At 38.4% G+C, this 18,669-nt stretch overlaps 1 protein-coding gene and 1 long non-coding RNA gene across 4 annotated transcripts in view; one reads left to right on the plus strand and one right to left on the minus strand.

Moving 5' to 3' along the window:
• LOC137482018 (uncharacterized) overlaps positions 1–18,669 on the minus strand; it is a 113,914-nt gene that overhangs the window by 61,987 nt on the left and 33,258 nt on the right. The window lies entirely within an intron of this gene.
• Positions 1–18,669, plus strand: part of LIPC (lipase C, hepatic type) — a 74,763-nt gene that overhangs the window by 4,045 nt on the left and 52,049 nt on the right. For 2 of the 3 annotated variants that reach the window (XM_068204100.1, XM_068204101.1), the window contains exon 2: positions 12,909–13,021. In XM_068204100.1, coding sequence (XP_068060201.1) covers positions 12,943–13,021 — 79 coding nt within the window. In that variant the 5' untranslated portion in view covers positions 12,909–12,942. Of the gene's footprint in view, positions 1–12,585; positions 12,706–12,908; positions 13,022–18,669 lie in introns of those variants that run through there. The other variant, XM_068204102.1, reaches the window with a different exon arrangement.

Below are 18,669 nucleotides of genomic sequence, written 5' to 3' on the forward strand. Positions count from 1 at the left end.
TCAAAGTTTTCCATCATGCTGTGCAATAGTAGTTAGTGTTGTCAATCTCCTATATGTGTCTTAAAAAGAAGACCAGAGAAATAACTAGGATACATTTTCATTATTCAGATGAAAAATGCCCTTCCTTAAAGCAATCCAGTTACTGAGGAAGTACTGTCTGTTATATTACCAAGATATATATTTTTCATCAAATATAATGAAGGTGGAACAAATAATGCGAGACTTAACATATCTATGACTTTTTACCTCAGGAGGCCAGCACAAAGCAGAAGGCTTTATCAAGTTATTTTATTATAAAAGTGAGTGATATGCATGCTTAAAACATGCACCAAGGGCATCAGAGGCTGCAAAATATTAAAGTAACCCTAGACCACATTAGCATAGCCTTGATCTGCAAGAACAGTACTGGCAATAAACTTTAGCTCAGTACTGATCTTTTTAAACTTCACTACAGTTTCTTGTAATATCCTTTGTTATGTCAAATTTTAACTTCAAATGCTGTGAGCAAATTGCCCCATGTGTTTAAGTCTGGTCCTGATTTATACAAAAGGCACATTCTCTTTCTTCAAAGGTTGACTGAACAAAGTCCAAGAAGTCTTCTCAAAGGATGCTTTTTGGTTTCAAGTTAGCAGTTGAAGTTAAAAGATATAATGTTTTTGTTGCCTTTACTTAAGAATGTTATGCCACTGTAATCTAGAAAGCATACCATAACAGCTCCCTAGCAGGCCTGCAATAGAAATACAGATTAGGAATGCTTTTAAATGCCATCTGATTTGTCATCAGCAAAGGAGCAGGATCAGTGTTCCTTCAAGTGGCCAAGAGTGCCTGCCCAGGGAAAAGAACATACTCACTTCTGAAATGTTCCATTTGCCATGGATCTGAGCTTCTGTCAGTCAAAACAGCACAAGTCTTGAAAGAAATGGAAAAATTAACCCTATTTCTCAGAAGGCACTACACTAACCACTGCAGTACATGCACTTTTAATAGATTTATGGCTTATATGTATTTTAGTAGTTCCTCTTTTGGCAGCCCATATTTTTAAGAAATTTTATTTACCTTCTTCTGGGACTATATGTTTTTCTCCTTCTGCAGCCTGTTGCAGAAGACAATCATAATGGCATTTTGCTGCTGCTTGGAAAGAAGGAGATCAGAGCTCTGCAGTCCTGAAGTGCAGGCAGGGATCAGCTGCCTTCCCAGGAGGAATGAGCATTGGAGCACTGCTGCACCTATGCCATTCCAACACAATTCTCCAGCTGCATATAGCCTTCAGTTCTTGGGACACAGGGTCAACTCTTTAAAAATCAGGTTTCTGGGAGGTTTCCTTCTCTGCACCCACTAGTCTCAATGCACCCAATTTCCCTGGACAAAATGCCAAACCAACTTCCTTAACAGAATAGCACTACTCCTATTCAAAGGCCTCAGTGAAAATAAGCAGCCTTGCAGGGAAGCACTTCCTTCCAGAAATTATGGTATACACAGATATTTTATACATTATGATACTGCCAACATTGTACAATGCCAGCTCTTGTCACATCTGTAGTAGCTGGGCCCTGTAGTGCATTATCAGTAGCTATTTCTATGAAGCCAAGTGTTCAATGTAACATTGCTTACATGGCTTTGATTTAGCACTGAATGAAGAGAAAATATTGTCTAAATCCTTATTTCAGAGTTATTAACTAGTTATCATCTATTATTTGTTGTCATATTCTGTTGCATTCATTTTGATAAGCATTTAATTTAACATCAGTATTTTTTTTCTTCTAAGTATTGGGATAATCTTCTGCCAAAAGCAATTCCTCTTTGCTTGCTTTTTTTGTTTTGTTTTATAAAATGAAATCATCGCCATGTAATCCAGACTAATCACTTCCCTGACAATCTGTCAGCAAAATACAGGGATACATGGCTCAAAATATAATACAAGCAAAATACGGTGTGTCAAAACCTGCCTTCCTTGGGCTGTCGTAATTCCTCATGAAGGCTGGCTATATGTGATATGCTCCACAGCAGTACTAATGGCTCTCTAATGACTACAGCTGAAGTGATTTTCCAGTGATACAGCCCAGATACCCCTTGCTAAGAAAGCTGAAAAATTATACACTTTCCTTGTAATTCCAAGTAAGAACTTAATTTCATTATGTATTTTGTTCTTCTCAAAGGGAACACATATTACAATGCATGAAACAAAGCCTTGAGAAAGGGAAAAAGAATATCAAGAACCTATAGCTAAAGCAAAAATAATCTGGAAAATATACCAGTTCTTTCACTTAGACCAACCTGCATAAGTCTAATAGAAAAAAATGGAAGGAAGGATTGGCATCCAGCGGGACCCTGACAGGCCTGAGAGGTTGGTCTGCATGAACCTCACAAAGTTCCACAAGGCCAAGTGCAAGGTCCTGCACCTGGGCTGGGGAAATCAAAGCACAAATACAGGCTGGGCAGAGAGAGGAGTGGGAGCAGCTCTGGGGATAAGGACTTGGAGGTGTTGGTGGATGAGAGGCTGGACATGAGCTGGCAGTGGGTGTTTGCAGCTCAGAAAAACAATCATATCCTTGGCTGCACCAAAGAAGTGGGACCAGTAGGTCAAGGGAGGGGATTCTCCCTCTCTGCTCGTCAAAGACTTGCATCCAGCTCTGAGGCTCCCAGCAAAACAAGGATGCGGACCTGCTGGAGCAAGTCCACAGAATGGTCCCAAGTATGATCAGAGGGCTGGAGCACCTCTGCTGTGAGGACAGGCTGGGAGAGCTGGGCTGTTCAGCCTGGAGAGGAAAAGGCTCCAGGGGGACCTTACAGCACATTCCAGTGCCTAAATGGGCTCCTAAAGAGCTGGAGAGGGACTTTGCAAGGGTCAGGGGCCTGGAGTGGTAGGACAAGGGGGAATGGCTTCAGACTGAAAGAGGAAGGATTTAAATTAGACATTAGGAAGAAATTCTTTGCCATGACGGTGGCTGGGCACTGGCACAGGTTGCCCAGAGAAGCTGTGGCTGCCCCATCCCTGGAAGTGCTCAAGGCCAGGCTGGATGGAGCTCTGAGCCACCTGGTCTGGTGGAACCCCCTGCACCCACCATGGCAGGGTGTGGAACGAGATGGTCTTTAAGGGCCCTTCCAACCTAGACCATATTATGATTTATGATCTATGCTTATGCATTACCTTAAAGCTCCTCTTAATGAGTGATTCTTGGAAAAACTACCTGGGGAACCTCTCCTTCATGTGAAATTGATTCTTTCCAGAGGAGATGAATTAGAAGACAATTAAAATAATGAATATACAGCTTCTTTGAAAGCCAGCCCTTAGGTTATGCTAGTTGAAATATTTCAGAACTGTTCTTAAAGTTGCATTATTTCTTTAAATGTTCACAATTTTTGCTACTGAGAAATTTTCTAAGACTAATTCTTAACAAAAATTATCATCACCTCACTGGGAACCCTAGGGACAATTGTAAAAGCTTTCAAGCAGACTTTTTTTTGCTAAAAAGAATTATGGAGAAGTTCTGCACCCATTTCAGAATTTACATTATAGATGACCTATAAAAACATAATCTCATCCTCATTTCTTGATTTCTTATTTCTGCATCAAAAAGGAATGGAAAATGTGATATTAAAAGTAGTACTCAGCCTTAAAGTTTGAGTAAATTACTTATATGAATTTTTGCAGTATCTCTTGACAAATAACATACAGAATGAACAGGCAAAAACAGAGGTAGCATTTTGCAAAATTTGTTTGCTGCCATTTACAGACTGTCATTTCAGAGCAAATGGAAAAATCGGTTTTATCTCTTTTGCATTAATAAAAACTTATGTATTTAAAGTGCAATAACTTTTGTAGAATCTCACACAGTAATTTCACTAATCTGGAACAAACAGACTGGAAGACACATTTTACATTTTTTCAATACAACATGTAGTTTCCAGAAACAAAATAACTTTATCTAAAAAAATTAAGAGGATTAAAATGGTCCTGTAGTAAATAAATGAAAGAATTCTATCTTTTTAGTCACAAATTACTTTCTAAATATGTTTCTGACCTAAGATTCATGATGCTGAGCAAAGGTGTATATTTGTTGTATTTTCTGGATCAAAGGGAAATTGCTGTATTTATAATAAATTTTGTATTCCTTTATGGGAATTGGTAAAGGTAAGAAGATTTTTAGAAAGCTGGGAAAGTTTCATTTTAGTTATACCAAGAAAGGGATTCCTATAATGTGCCACTAAGACAAAACCTTCCAGAATATATTCTGCCTTCTTATTCAAGTTTTTGTAAGACTTCCTAGAGTCCATGATGAGAAACATATACATGCAATTCAGTAATATTTGATAAATTTTGTACAAAGATGGTTTAACCAGATAGAGAGCAAAATTTGACCTAACAAATATATAGCATAAAGCATTTATCCAGTGCTTTGCCAAAGTTTCAAATACATATTGTTTAGTGCAACATTTTTCAATCTTTTTACTTCCTTCTCTTGTTTTCTAGAGGAGATGAAAGTCCATGAGTAACAAATTCAGAGCTACCATGAATGGGTTTGCTTTTCTCAGTCACTTTTAGGAAATGGCCCTAAGCCAGTGGTGTAAGTATGAAAATATTGTTAGTGTACTGCAACAACACAAACATTCCTAGTTACACCTCAATTTCAGAGTTATCTTTTACAGTATACCTTACATCTGGAAAACACACTCTAGACACTTTTAAGGAGAACAGAGACTGAATTCCCCAATTTCAGGGCACAGAACATAGTTGAGGTGCTTGCCTGAGGCTGATGCCAGAACCTGTATTTTTAAATGTGTGTTCCTACACCACCAGATTAACTAGCTGTCAGGCATGAACTGCAGAGCAGATTGGACCATCTGTGGGGGAATATGACAAGAAAGACTTCTATCCAATAGTTTGAATTCTTTCTCTGCAGGAAATTTCAATGTAAGATGACAAACAGAATTTGGAAATTAAAAAGAAATCACTAATAATTTTGAAGCTATAATTAGAACACAGAAAACCAAGGAATACACAGTAGGATATGGAGCTATTAAATCTCCGTGGAAAGGCCAGCTATCTGTCTCTATGGTCTTCCTAAGGGTGGTGTGAGGGTAGTGCAGGCCAGTGGTGGCTGCCCTGGATTTCATGCCACAGTGCAGAGTAAAGGAACACACACAGATAAGGAGGTACAGGTCCATGTGCCACAGGCAGTGTGGACATAACAAGGTTTGCATCCCATGGATGAGGCCCTTGCAATGGCACTGCTCTTCTCCATAGTAAATACATTTTAGACTCCTTACCTATTCCCCAGTCACCACAAACATAGGAGTTAACTTGAAAATTCACTAGACTGACACCTGTACTCTGTCTCACAGGTTATTCAACAAATAACATGCCACATATTAAGGTTTTGGAACATTCAACCTGGAATAAACACACATGAAAGAAACTTGAGAAGTTGGTATACACTGTAAATTTTGAAGGTTTTTGCAATGCATGTTATGGTCAGAGTCACTTTAATGCTTGCTTCCTTCTCCTTTTTTCTCCCAAGCAAGTTACTCAAAGATGAGCTTTACCATCATTTTATTTGAGTGGATCTGTGACAACTCTCTGGGTTATTGACTTTGTCAGTCCCACAGTGCTCATCCAGTCCCTCAGCACTGCTTGCCTCCAGCCCTTCCCTTAACTTCCTCTTCAAAGTAAAGGCACTTCTCAAGCACTTTGGTGAACCACAGCTACTTAAAAGCCACAAGCACAAACTGGTCATTTGGCAAAGAACACTATTCTTACCCAACTGACGTAATCAGCCTTTCTCAATTAGCACTCATGGATGCAGCATGTGCTCCAGGGCTTGTTTGAGTGCACTTGGCTGCAATAGGTGGGACTCCCAGGTGGAGAACTAGCTTTGTCTTACCCATGTTGCCACCCATGAAATGTTTCCACACACAAATGAAGGAACACATCTAGAAAAAAAAAAGAAAGTGGAGCTAGAGAAAACACCCTGATGGGGTTTCTTTTTAATTATATGCCTGGTTTTTTGCCTATTTCACAATGCTAAAAATGAATACCACAGATGGAGGGTGGGTGTTAAAGGCCCGCTGAGCACTGAAATTTTACTGATCTGTTATAACAGGAAACATCTGTGCTAAATACAGTGTTTAGTAGCTCTTCCCATTTCAGTTGTGGAACATCAGTATTTACAGGACACTACCAAGAAATTGTTTGAACTCATGGTCACAGTCACTTCAAACCTAATACTGGCTGATTTGTTGCTCTGAATCATTTCAACAACTATGGATTTTGGAATACCAATGTATTTAATCAATTGTCCTATGGTCTATCCAGACATCAAAGATTTGCAGTTCCGGAACTAACACAGAAACAACTATTTCAATTCTTTCTAGTAGGCTACATTAATTTCTATTTTTGTGAACAAAGTCCACAATTCTTTTACCAATCTGGAACATTTTCAGGCAGTTTCTCAGACCAGATTTTCAGAAATTTTGGAGAAGATTTTAAATGCATGTTTATCCTAACTGATGCTTAAAGTATTTAAGGCTTCTTTATCCTTCAACTAAGCCAATTTTCTCTCTCATAATCTCCTCTAATCTTTTAGTAATGTAGGAACTCCCACAATACATCAGATCCAAGGGTCTATCCAACCCAGCATCTAAGTTCTGCTAGGGCTATCAAGAGCTGTGTCAGGTCCTGGAACAAACAAAACATTTAGGGTTGATAATTAACCACCTCAAACAGTCTGCTGCCCCCTCATCTACTCTGTATATATTAATCCTATTTTTCTCCTTTGGCTTTCTTGTCTGGTTGTTCTTCCCTTTTCATGAAAACTCAATTTTAATGACAGCAGCTACACAGAGATCTGGGTTTTGCTCCTGTGAGCATGTTAAGTTCTAAGAGACATCATCAATCAGCCTTTGAACGTTTAGTGTCTTTCAAGTTTCTTTACTTTGGCATGGTTCTTTGCCTTTTGTATAAGTGCCTTCATGTCTATCTTCTTCAAATATGTTACCTACAAGAAGCCCTGGTTGTCTTGTTCTTGCTGCCTTCTTTATCCATAAGAGCCATCAATCAATATCTGAAACAAGTCTGCTTTCTATTTGTTGTTACAAATTCTCCCTCCTAAATACAGTAGCTCGAAAGCAAGGGAGAGAGCACTATTGGTTTTCCTCTGTATTCATCTGTTTCAGATATGCTTCCGTTTGATGTGAGGAGGTGAGCAAGCAAGGCAGCTTCAAAAGGCATTGCTCTTGTGTTGGTTTTGCTTAAAACCATAAAGCTCAGTCCTCAGAGGGGAAGGAAGCAGGGCTGGATCTCAGTCTTCCAAGGAGCTTTGTTGCATGTGTTTGGCTGTTTCTTACACAGACCAGTGAAGGGAAATGCCCTGGGCAGGCACACTGAGGTTTCCAAAAGCACATCTGCTCTTCAAAGTTACATCACCCAATATTCTACACATAATGGAAGAGCATAGGCAGTCCAGATGTATTGGGATTTGTTCTCCCTTTTATTTGGTTCATCAATTCTGTGCTTTTCTGATTTGTCAAGCTTTCAGAGACGTGCCCCAAATGAGCACATGAGAAAGACAGACAGACCCAGAAGAAACAGCATTCTTCTAAGGCAATTAAACAAGTAATGCTTTGCTATGAAAAGCACTCCATGAAAATTGAAATAAACAAAAAGTGCCTTTTTTTAAAGTTTGAAGTAGATGTAGATGACCCACTTATTATACAATTATATTTATGCTTGGCAATTGTATTGGGGTTCTCTTTGTTTACAGCTGTTTATAATAAGAATTACTCAGTGCACCACATTGCAAAAATTATTGAAAGGCACAAATATACAAAATCATCTAGACTTGTGGGAAAACTTGAAACTGCAAGAATTCCACTCCTAGTCCCAAATGTGCTTCCAAGGAAAGTCAGATCATATTCTGGGTGATGAGTCATGGAGAAAGACTACCTTATCAGGGGATATGGATTATGAAATACATCTTGTATGAGAAATTCATATTTTACAACACTATGCTCATGCAAATTAGTGGTTTTCTTTCATATCAGAAAACAAAGTTTGCTGATCAATTATTTAGTTCTGAATTCAATACTGGAAAGTCTAATGGCTCAATAGCTACTGCTGTAAAGAAAGTTTCAGACTCATGTGCAGCTGCTGTATGTTTGACATAGACCATGAATCTACACACAAAAGTCCATCTAAAAATGTCTCTTCAGAGTTATTTGATATTAAAAAATCCTAGAAAAGATCAAACAGGCAGAATAAATTTTGGATTTAAAAAGTGCATTAAAAATTCAACCTCATAAAAATTTTCTTGCTCTATAACCTCAGATGTATTAGCATAACCATCACATGAATCTTTTTTCAGATGCTAGGGTTATTATAGGAACACAGGGCGGATCCTCAGCTGGTGAAAATCATTAGAGCTGCACAGAAGCCAATTTATGCTAGCTGAAGTTCTGGCCCATAAAATCTCTTCCAAACCTGAAAGAACATCTTGTACTACAATATAACAGGTCTTCAGGTGATTGAAAAGCATCTTGATGAACAGTGTGGTTTCAGAAAAAAAGCAGGACTGTATGCCTGACAAATTTCTGCTCTGTGTTCTTTTCTTTAACTTGATTAGAAAGATATATTCAAGCAAAAAACTTGCCTGGTACAATGCATCATTAGTCACACGCTGCTTCCAATAGTGAACCATCAATTTTATTTTAGATGTGAATATGTGCAAGAGGTCTAACTGTATCTGGAACATTAGCCAGGAAGCAGATGGGGACTGTGATTGAGAGTCTACCTCCTGGGTATATGTTGTACAAGCAGCAGCTCAGCAGAAGAGAGAAGGTTATCAAGCCCCCTTACAGTGCATGCAAACTACATAGAAACACATTGACATAAGCTACAAATTTGGGTTGACCACTGTGTGTTAAAGAAAAGATTCCATTTCACGTGAAGTTGGCAAAGCAGTAGCCTCCAGGCAATATGAAACATGTTCTGTCTGTTTCATAGAGAGCAGTTTGGAATATCTATTTCTAACTTTGGAATCCAGATCACTGCAGCAGGTATGAGTGATTTCAATGCAGAAAATGAAGTAATTGCAAATGCTGGGTGTTATGGAAAAGAGAGATCGTATCTACAGAATTTTTTAAAATTGATCCTTTAAATTTTAAGATTAACATATTTAACCATAACCATATATAAACCTTAAACTTAAACAACTTAATTTCAGACATTTTTTAAGAATCAAGATTTTTGCAAATACCAAATTATCCACTTTCCTTATCCAGAGCATGACTAGCAAACATATCCAATCCTAAACTTTCCACTCACTCTTGAAAGTAACATCAGGACACAGTGCAGCTTGTATATTCCAGGTGTCATTTTCCTACATCAGCCTCCCAGCCTTCTTTACAGTCCCTGAGATGTCTGTTCCCTGATTTCCTGGTACCTGTGTTGTACATTTTGTCACTGCCAGTGGTGCAGGCCTGCAGCAGAGCAGCGTTAGCGTTCATAAGGCTCTGGCAGAACACTTGGAGTGTCTCAGGGCTATCAAGTTTCACCACTCTTATGGCACCATTCTTATGATCAAACAGTGGAGTAATATAAAGACCCAGAGCACCCTCATTTTCCCAGAGGATTCTCTTTTTTCTGCAGTGATTTTCACCTGAAATATTGCAGCTCCCACTCACTACACCTTATGCAGATTCAAATGTGGCTGAAAAAAGCCATTTTAGTAAGTGATGCAACATGCTGCCAGTAACTCTGAGTAGCAATTGCACAGTTGCTTCTGGTAAATACCTGGCTCCATTTTTATTATCCTCATAATGTGCCAGACTCTTTCTTATTGTGCTTTTTGCATTAGGGTAACTAATTCCTAAAATAATTTAGGTTATATATTCATAGAATGTTATATATGCAATAACAATACAAACGACAATTAACCCATTTAAGAGCATATCAAGCAAAGCAGTTATCAAGTGACCAGATAAACATGTTGAAAATGGCAAAGGTTATAATTTCAATATTTGGATTCACAGGAAAATTTACCAGGAGTATTTACCAGGAGTTTCCTACCTCTAATGATCATTACATTTGCAGAAGACCCTTTTCTCTTTGAGCAGATAATAAAGGTAATTGGAATTACTTATGTAAATTAAATGGAGAAGAAAAGGAAACCCAAACGCATGCTCTGAAAACACATTGTGTGACAATGCTGTCAAGGCCATTGGGAGCAGCTCCTTCCTCTGGAACACAATCACATCTGCTCTCTGCAGACTAATGTGCCATGGCAAGGCAATTCAGTGCTACATAAACTCATCCTCAACATGCACTGTGAAACCTCTCATTCAAATGCTGTACAATTATTCCCACAACAGTGCTTAGTGTTCTCATCATTATTGCTGACATTCTGTGAATACTGGAAAGACAAATAAATACCAGCAATAACTGATACAGAATTGCCAAATGAAGTAAAACCTGCCAAAGGAAGGCAGGTCCCTCCATCTTTTTTTCCTAGTTTTCCTTTTACTAGTTTAAGCAATCCTTCATAAAATGTTCATAATGTCATCCTGGCTTCCTTCATGGGTTCTGTAGTGAGAAGTAAATCCAAACATTGATCCCTACAGACTTCATTTTCAGGCAATCTCTTCACAAAGATCCAACAGCCAGTTCTGTCCCTGACAGATCTACCACCTGGTTCCAGAACAATTCCTGTCTGCAGAAAGTGAAACTTGCAATCTTTCTCATTGAAACACTCTCTACTTTCTTGATTACTGTGCCTAGTGTCACCATTCGACCTGTCAGTCAGTCCTGTCATCTTCACATAATCTTCAGCCAACGTTATTCTAAGTTCACTGCAAGGCTGTGCTAAATTACACTAGTAATTTCCACCAGTCTTAACTTCACTAAAATACAGCATTTCCCGTCCAGCATCAATAGCCTAAATTCTTGTCCAAGTTCTATCTTCTGTGTCCTTTTCTTGCTCACTAAAAATACTGCTGTGATTAGTATTTTTCATTTATCAAGAGTAATTTTGATCCTATCACCCCCTTTTCTGTATGTTCTCTTTTCCAGTATACTTTCATACACACATAATCAATCAGTCTTGACAGTGCTTCAGATGTTACTGTGCCAAGATCACTGCCAGCTGCAGTGAGTGTTCTGACCTTAGAGCCTGCTTGAGGGTTTTCCAGCTGTCTGCTGTATCCTGGACTCACAGCTGCTTGGAATGAGCAAGGAAAGAAGGTGATCTGCACTTTTCTCCTGCCTTCATGCAGCATCCAGCAGTATGGACCCCTCCCCACAAAGCATGCTCTGATATGCCTGAACAATGCATCAAGCAGGACAGCAGAATTTAGAATTTCCCTGCTGAGAATACTTTTTTTTTCTGTCTAACATGTCAGTTCTGCTATAGCATATTGGTCATATGAGACACAGTCTTTAAAAAAGAGAAAAAACTTTTATCTGGGACAGTTTAAAATAGTTGATTATAAAAACAACAGAAAAATTTAAAATTCCTCAGGCTGGGATGGTATGGCTATAATTTATTGTATTCTAGATTTAGTAATTAACATAAGAGGCTCCATAAAGAAGCTGGGGTTCACTGAATGCTCAAAAGATACTTTTTTCAACTGTTTCAGTCATTTAATTTGACACAGAACTAGAGTTCTTTAAAAATTGTCTCCATTTGCTATTACTAATAGCAAATCTGTAATAAACTAAGTTTAGCAATGAATTTACACTATCACCCATTCTTGTGCATGAGAGCTTCTTAATGATTCAGAATGTGGGAGAAAGTTTCCTGTGCCTGTTTCTAAGGAAAATTCCACAATGGTCCAAAGCATGTGAGTGAGGTACGCTACACCTATCTGGGTAACTATGCCTTAGCTCAGGTGTGCAGGTAGCCATGGAGGTTTGCAGCATTACCCCACATAAACTGGCCATCGTGACCCATGGAAATGCAGGTGGATTTGCAGCCCATGCTAAGGCCTGTGCTGCCATGGCTGTGTCCTAGCTGGCACCTTGTTCCTTTAAAATGAGCCAGAGCACTCTCAACACCACTGACTGGTGTGGGAAATCTGTGATGCTGCCATGGGAGAGGCCAGCGTGGTGTCCTGCTCATGTGGGAGATCCAGCTGGGTGTGATCCCTGCTGCCTATCCAAGAGCAATTTTTGTCCTCTCACGCTTTGCAGTATGTACCTACTCGTTGCATACATACACACAGTGCTGTAATTAAAATTCTGCTCTGATTTCCAGTGTAAACCATGCTATTTTACTATTCAAACTTACTAATTTAGTAGAAACCTTTCCTCTGAAATGACTCCTACATTTAGAACCTACAGTTTCTTATGATTCTTTTATTGAAGTGGAGATATGTTGGTTAATTATTGCTGTATTAGTTAATATCTTATGTGTTAAAAATTGTTCACTTGATTTGAAAGGAAAGACTTTGTGATTATCCAAAATCTGGTACTGACTGAATCACTGAAATAAGAGAAGTGTTTAATATATTTAAAATTTTGATGATTGCCTTGCTGGGATTTGTCTATGTTAATGAAATATTTAGATGAACCTTCATCTCTTGCCCTTATTTTGCAATGTGTTCAGACTGAGCTGTCGACCAGCTGAATTCAAGCTGGTTACCCTGGCCTTTAGCAGTATTTCAGAGAACAAAGGCCCTCAAGTCTGTGTTCAGAGCTGAGTACTGTTGAGCAAGGTAAGATGACCCAGCTCCAAATTATTTCTGCCACACGTGGCATAAAATAAAAATGAAGATGTTGGAAATAGGCAAATTCCAATTTCTCTTCCATAAAAGGAAAAACCGGAGCAGGGGATAGATGAAAACAAGGTTAATGATTAATGGGCAGAGAATTTCTTGCAAAGCTTTGCTAATTCTTTCCTTTTCCCATCTCTTGGCAGAATTTAGCAGAACTCTCATTCAAAGAAACAAAAAATGAGAAGTTTGCGACTTTCATTTTTATTGCTTTCTTGTATCATCATCTCAGCAAATACATATGAAGGAAAGAAAAAAGGTAATATACTATTAAATATAAATACCAATCGTGATCTTTTAAAAATGTTTATGCTATAAAAATTTAGTAGTGTTGACTATCTGGTCATTAGGATGTTGGGTTTGGGTGCTATGTTCCCTAAAATATGGCATTTATAGCTGTCTGTATTTATTGGAAAATGTAGTTGCTTATAATTACCACAAATATTTCCCAGGGGGAACCCAGACATGTTGAGGTTACAGAATTAAGGTAATCTGACCTTTAACAAAACTTCTTATGAAGCTAATTTTAAAATGTATTAATTTGAAAATATTCACTGAACTGATTATGCTATAATCTTCTTGGGGTGGAATTATTCTGTGTGACAGATTTAGTCTCCTACTATGAATCAAAATTCCCAGCTACCTGACAGTGTTTAAGCTTTCATTTGCTGAGTTGCCTTATGCAGACTGCCTTTCATCTCAAGTGGATGAATATCTTTGAGTGAGAGAGATCCATCTGCAGTAGGTTTTGTTGAGAGTACTGTGAAGGGTCTTTATCACTGGCATGGTTATACGAGCATTTCCTACGGATTTGTGACGTTGCACATTCTGTCAGTATCTGTGTGACTGTTGAGCAAGACAGGACATCAAACAACTGCATTTCTTAAAACCTCTCTCATGTGATTGACAAAGACAATGCCATGTTTGACCTCAATATTGATGTATACAAAGCAAGCATTAGTTTTCCTTCTTATCGAACTGCATTTCTAATACTCTAAGTCTGGACGGGATAAATGAAGTTTTCTCCTTGGCTGGAAATAAAGCAAGATATGCACATTCACAGAAGTATGGCCCCTTACAGCAGCTGTGTTTTCTATTTTTGTTAATTTATATTAACAGTTTTAGAAACCATTTGCTACACAAATGCTTTATATGCAATAGGTATAGTGATTTCAATCTACAGGAGGCAGGGCCACCTTTCTTTGATCCTGCACATTAAATTTGCCCTTGGGTTTAACTTTGAACAATATAAAATCCCTGAATTAAAACACTGTGAGAAACTTCAATTAATGCCATAACTTGGCCTGGTTTACCAGGCAAAGCCTGCACATCCTTCACAGTCACTGAACCTTAGAAAGCTATTTAGAAAAGTTGACCAATTCTGTATTTTTGAGAGAACCTAAAATAAGAGCACTGACTTTAGTTTGAGGTTTCTCTCATCATCTTTGCTCAGATCTATTCAGATTCCACTGTGTGGTCAAAGTTTAGTTCCCCAGAGATACACAAGGCAGAGAGAGGAAGTCACTGTCCCCCTGTTCTTTCACAGTCACAGGTCCTGCCTCATGCAGCTCACATTCTCCCACCCCCACGACCTGTGGCTCCATTTATAGCAAGGTAGTCCCTTCACTCTCTCCATCCCCTTTCCCCTCATGACCTAGGACTCCTGTATCATGGACTTGTTTGCTCATTGGTTCTGCAGTTTAAAACCTTATTCATGGGCCACAAACAACAGGTCACATGTCATACTGGCACTAGCAGATATGCCCAACTCATAGCATGTAGAGGCAAGAGACTGATTTCAGAAGCGGAGAAGGTTTATTTCTAAAAATGCAAAAAAATCTACTGTATTTTCTTCCAGAGGTTCCCCACAGCCTAACTAGATCTGCTACAGTGGGTAGTTACAAGGCTAAAGACCCTGGTATTCCATTATGTTGAACTAAGACCCTCATCTCTTGTCACTTTTAAATCAGTCCAATTCCAATTCCAGCTGTCCATTTGCATGAATGAGTATTTCTACATCTTTCACTCCCTCAGTATCTTTCTCCTATCCAACCTCAGCCACACCAACCTTGGCCAGAACATAACGTAATTCCCAGTTCTCAAAACCTTGCCTTATTTCTGTAACCATTTGACTTGTCAGCAAAGCTCTGCTTGTTCTCTGTGTAACCTCAGGGAGTAATTTTCCTGATTTCACGTCTCAGTGAGGCAGATTAGTTTGCCACAATGGCAGATGCAAATGACAGTAAGGCATCACCTCACACTAAGGAAGGGAGCAAAGCTTTTAGCTCTGCATGAGAGGCCTTTTAATGCTGTCAGGTGGAGACAGCTTTCCATGAGCATTGTTTCTATTTTACCTGGAGATCCTTCTACCTTGGAGCTCGCTTGTTGTTGTTTTAGCAGGAACTGCAGCATAGAACAGCACAACTATCAGGAGTGCAAAGCCTCCTCAGGCATGAGTGTCTGGTACATAATTGTAGCACAAGCAATTACCTATGAAAGAGCCGTTCTCTAAAAGAACAATCACTGTGTAAAAGTCCTACTCATTCATTTGTATCCAGAAAATAAACAACTGCTTCAATTTTTTTTTCTGTATCATTGTATCCACCTACACAGTAAAAGAAATCACATTACAAAATCAGAACTTATAGGAATTAGATTGCAGCAGGTAAATCAATTTAGATGAGTGTTTGTAAATATTTTTGATCAAGTTATGTACAAAAATATATATTGTGTGTTCTTATTTTATACTTAATTATGTAGAATAAGATGGAGTGCATTACCAAGCAAAGACAACAGCGAATTTAAAACACACACAGGGTTATTCTTAAAAAAAAACAGAGGGTTTCTGAAATGCCATGGTTTTCTTGTACATTTATATAGCAGGAAAGAAGTTTGGCATTTTTGGCAAAGGTTCATTATCTAAAAGCAGAATCCCAGAATGACAAATAAGCACCTAAAAATAACATCCCTGAAACTGAGCCAAGATGATTCTTTCTACAAGCATGTGAAAAAATACTTAAGCTCTTATTTATTTTGATTCTTCTCCTGTAAACATAAAAGTAGGTGGGAATATTTTCCATTATTCCACTTTCTTGTGCAGAGCAGAGTTATATAGTAGCTGACATGAAAATGCATGCTGTTGAGCTAGCACTTCTTACTTGACAGTCTCTCAGCTGGTAGTTGAGCTGCACTTTTTTTGCCCAAAAGAGAAGGTAACATTTAGCTGTCATCCAATTCTGCTACGTTTTAAGTACTGCAGTGCTATCATCACCTTAGTATTACACACAGACCATAGGAATGGACTATACAAAAATCTGAATAGCTGTTGTTTTCTTCATTCCCCAAATGGATTACAGATGCAAGAGATGTTTGGTATAGCAAATAAATATCAAAGTCTATATAAAATTCCTCAACAAAATGCAGTGTGTGGGGTATACCCTATCAGATCAAAAAAACTACCAAAATAATAATTTGTACCTGAAGCTATAGGAAAAACTATTAGAAACACAAAAAGCATAGAAAATTCAAAAGCCATTTAAACTGCAGAGATAGAGAACTACAGTGAGCCCATAGAAACAAGTCTGAAAACCATTAGTATTTCTTATTTACTTCAATGGACTTATTGATCACCTCTGAAGTTTAAATTCACATCACTTCTAGTTAGATCACTTAAACCGGCATTCAGGAACTAAATTTTGTGACATACAAAAATAATGGTCCAAGAAGTCATGGAATTTGAAAGTTCAGATACCAGTTAAACTAATGATCTATGTTATGATAATCTCAGGAAAAGTTCTGCAAAAATATTTGCTGTCATTTTCTGATTGGCTGTGATTAAGATTTGCACTGCTCCCAAGAGTCTTAGAATCCTAACAAATTTCTATGATCTAAACCAGTTATTTTTCCTTTTGTCATCTGGAAAAATCTATGAATATAATTTCAGACATAAATTTTCACTACAGGATGCAAAATATAATTATAGTTTAACTAACAGAAGGCCCTTTGCTTTTCCATGAAAAGAGACAATAACAGGAACCTAACTGACAAAGGAGTTACTGATGCACAAAACAACTTCCAGTATTTCTACCAAAGCAAGTGACTGAACATCTACACAGTTTCAATGGAAAATAATATCAATCAAAACATACTGCATCAAGCTCAGCACAGGGAAGATGTGGACCTGCTAAAGTGGGTCCAGAGGCCACAAAGATGATCAGAGGGCTGGAGCACCGCTCCTATGAAGACAGGCTGAGAGAGTTGTGGTTGTTTAATCTGGAGAGAGCTCCAGGGATTCTTCATTGCAGCCTTTTAGTACCTTAAGAGGACTTATAAAATGGAGGGAGAGAAACTTTTGTTATGGGCAGATAGTGACAGGACAAGGAGCAGTGGTTTTAAACTGAAAGAGGATACTTTTACATTAGATAGGAATAAATTCTTTACTCAGAGGATGGTGAGCCACTAGAAGAGGTTGCCTAGTTGAGAATGCCTGATCCCTGGAAGAGTTCAAGACCAGGCTTGATGGGGCCCTGAGCAGCCTGACCTATGAGGGCCATCCCTGACCATGGCAGGAGAGTTGGAACTAGATGATCTTTAAGCTCTCTTCCAACTCTAACCATTCTATGACTCATTATTAAAGAAAGCATTTTTCTTTTCTTGTTTTGTGGTTCACTCTAGGTTCATATTACACATTTCCTTTTAGAAAACCTAGTTATGCCAAGTATGTGTGAACTTCAGGGTTATTAATAGGGTTGCATCAACAGCAGTGCAATAGTGATGATGTAAGTCCTACCACCATATGGTCCCCTTGAGTGGCCTTAGCACAGTGACCTTTTTTCCCATGTTAGATGGAGCTAAGAGTCTGCTTGCTGAAGCTGAGTTGGACTCCTTACTCAGTGGAATAGCTTGGCAGCAGGGGGATGGGCCAGCAGCCACTTCCAAGCAGCATGATTAAGATTTCCTGGCAACATGAGCAATAACAGGCAAAAGAGACAGAAGGGACCATCTATCTGCACATGCCAAGACTGGGTGATAAAGTTCACTGCTTTGGCCATAGGCCAAATGTGAATTATGACTCTTGCAAAAAATTGTTTAATGTCTATGCTCCAAGTTAAAATGACCTCGTTCACACTTTGTAGCCTTTCTTCTAGAAAAAATATACTGGTTTTAAAGTTATATTGCTATGATACCTTTCTTGTTTGTTCCTTTCAATATTTAAAAAATTGCTACAGTTGCTAATATCCTCAGAAAGCATTAACTGCATAGGATTGCACACCCTTCCACATACCCATTATAATCAGCCAACAAAAGCTTTTGATGGTGCTGAAATGCTTCTAAAACAAGATGGTTGCACAAACAGGAGTTGCTGGCTAAAATTACAGAAATTCTCTGGTTTGCTTGCCCAGTCTAGTAAAATCTTTTGAATCTTTTATCAATAATACTGTTTATATTTGGGTTCCTATTTGGCCTCCAGAATTCCTGGTGTTGCTCCAAGTGCAACAAATGACAAAAAAAGAGATGTAGAAATACTGAATATGAGGAAACAAGGTGTTTATACACATAATGCTCTCTGGAATTAAATCAGCATGTCCAATCTGAAAACCCAAATTTTATGAGACAAGCATATGAATTTCTGCTGTTTTGAAATATTTGATCCGAAAAGCATTTTCTAAATTGGTATATTGCTTAAAGAGAGAGGCACTGAACCATGGAGGAGATGATAACAGAGCAGGTCCAAGGACAAAAATAAAAACATACACATATGTTTGATTTGGCTTTGTGTCTAGAATTGACAAACTGCCCTAAAATTCTGCTACACTGGCATGTTCTCCCATATCTTAATGCTAACATTGTAAACCATTAGATAGAAACACTGCTGAGAGGAATTTTTTCATTTTAAAATCTTGTCTA

The sequence above is a fragment of the Anomalospiza imberbis genome, chromosome 13 (genome assembly GCF_031753505.1).
Source record: "Anomalospiza imberbis isolate Cuckoo-Finch-1a 21T00152 chromosome 13, ASM3175350v1, whole genome shotgun sequence".
In the NCBI taxonomy this organism is placed as follows: Eukaryota; Metazoa; Chordata; class Aves; order Passeriformes; family Viduidae; genus Anomalospiza; species Anomalospiza imberbis.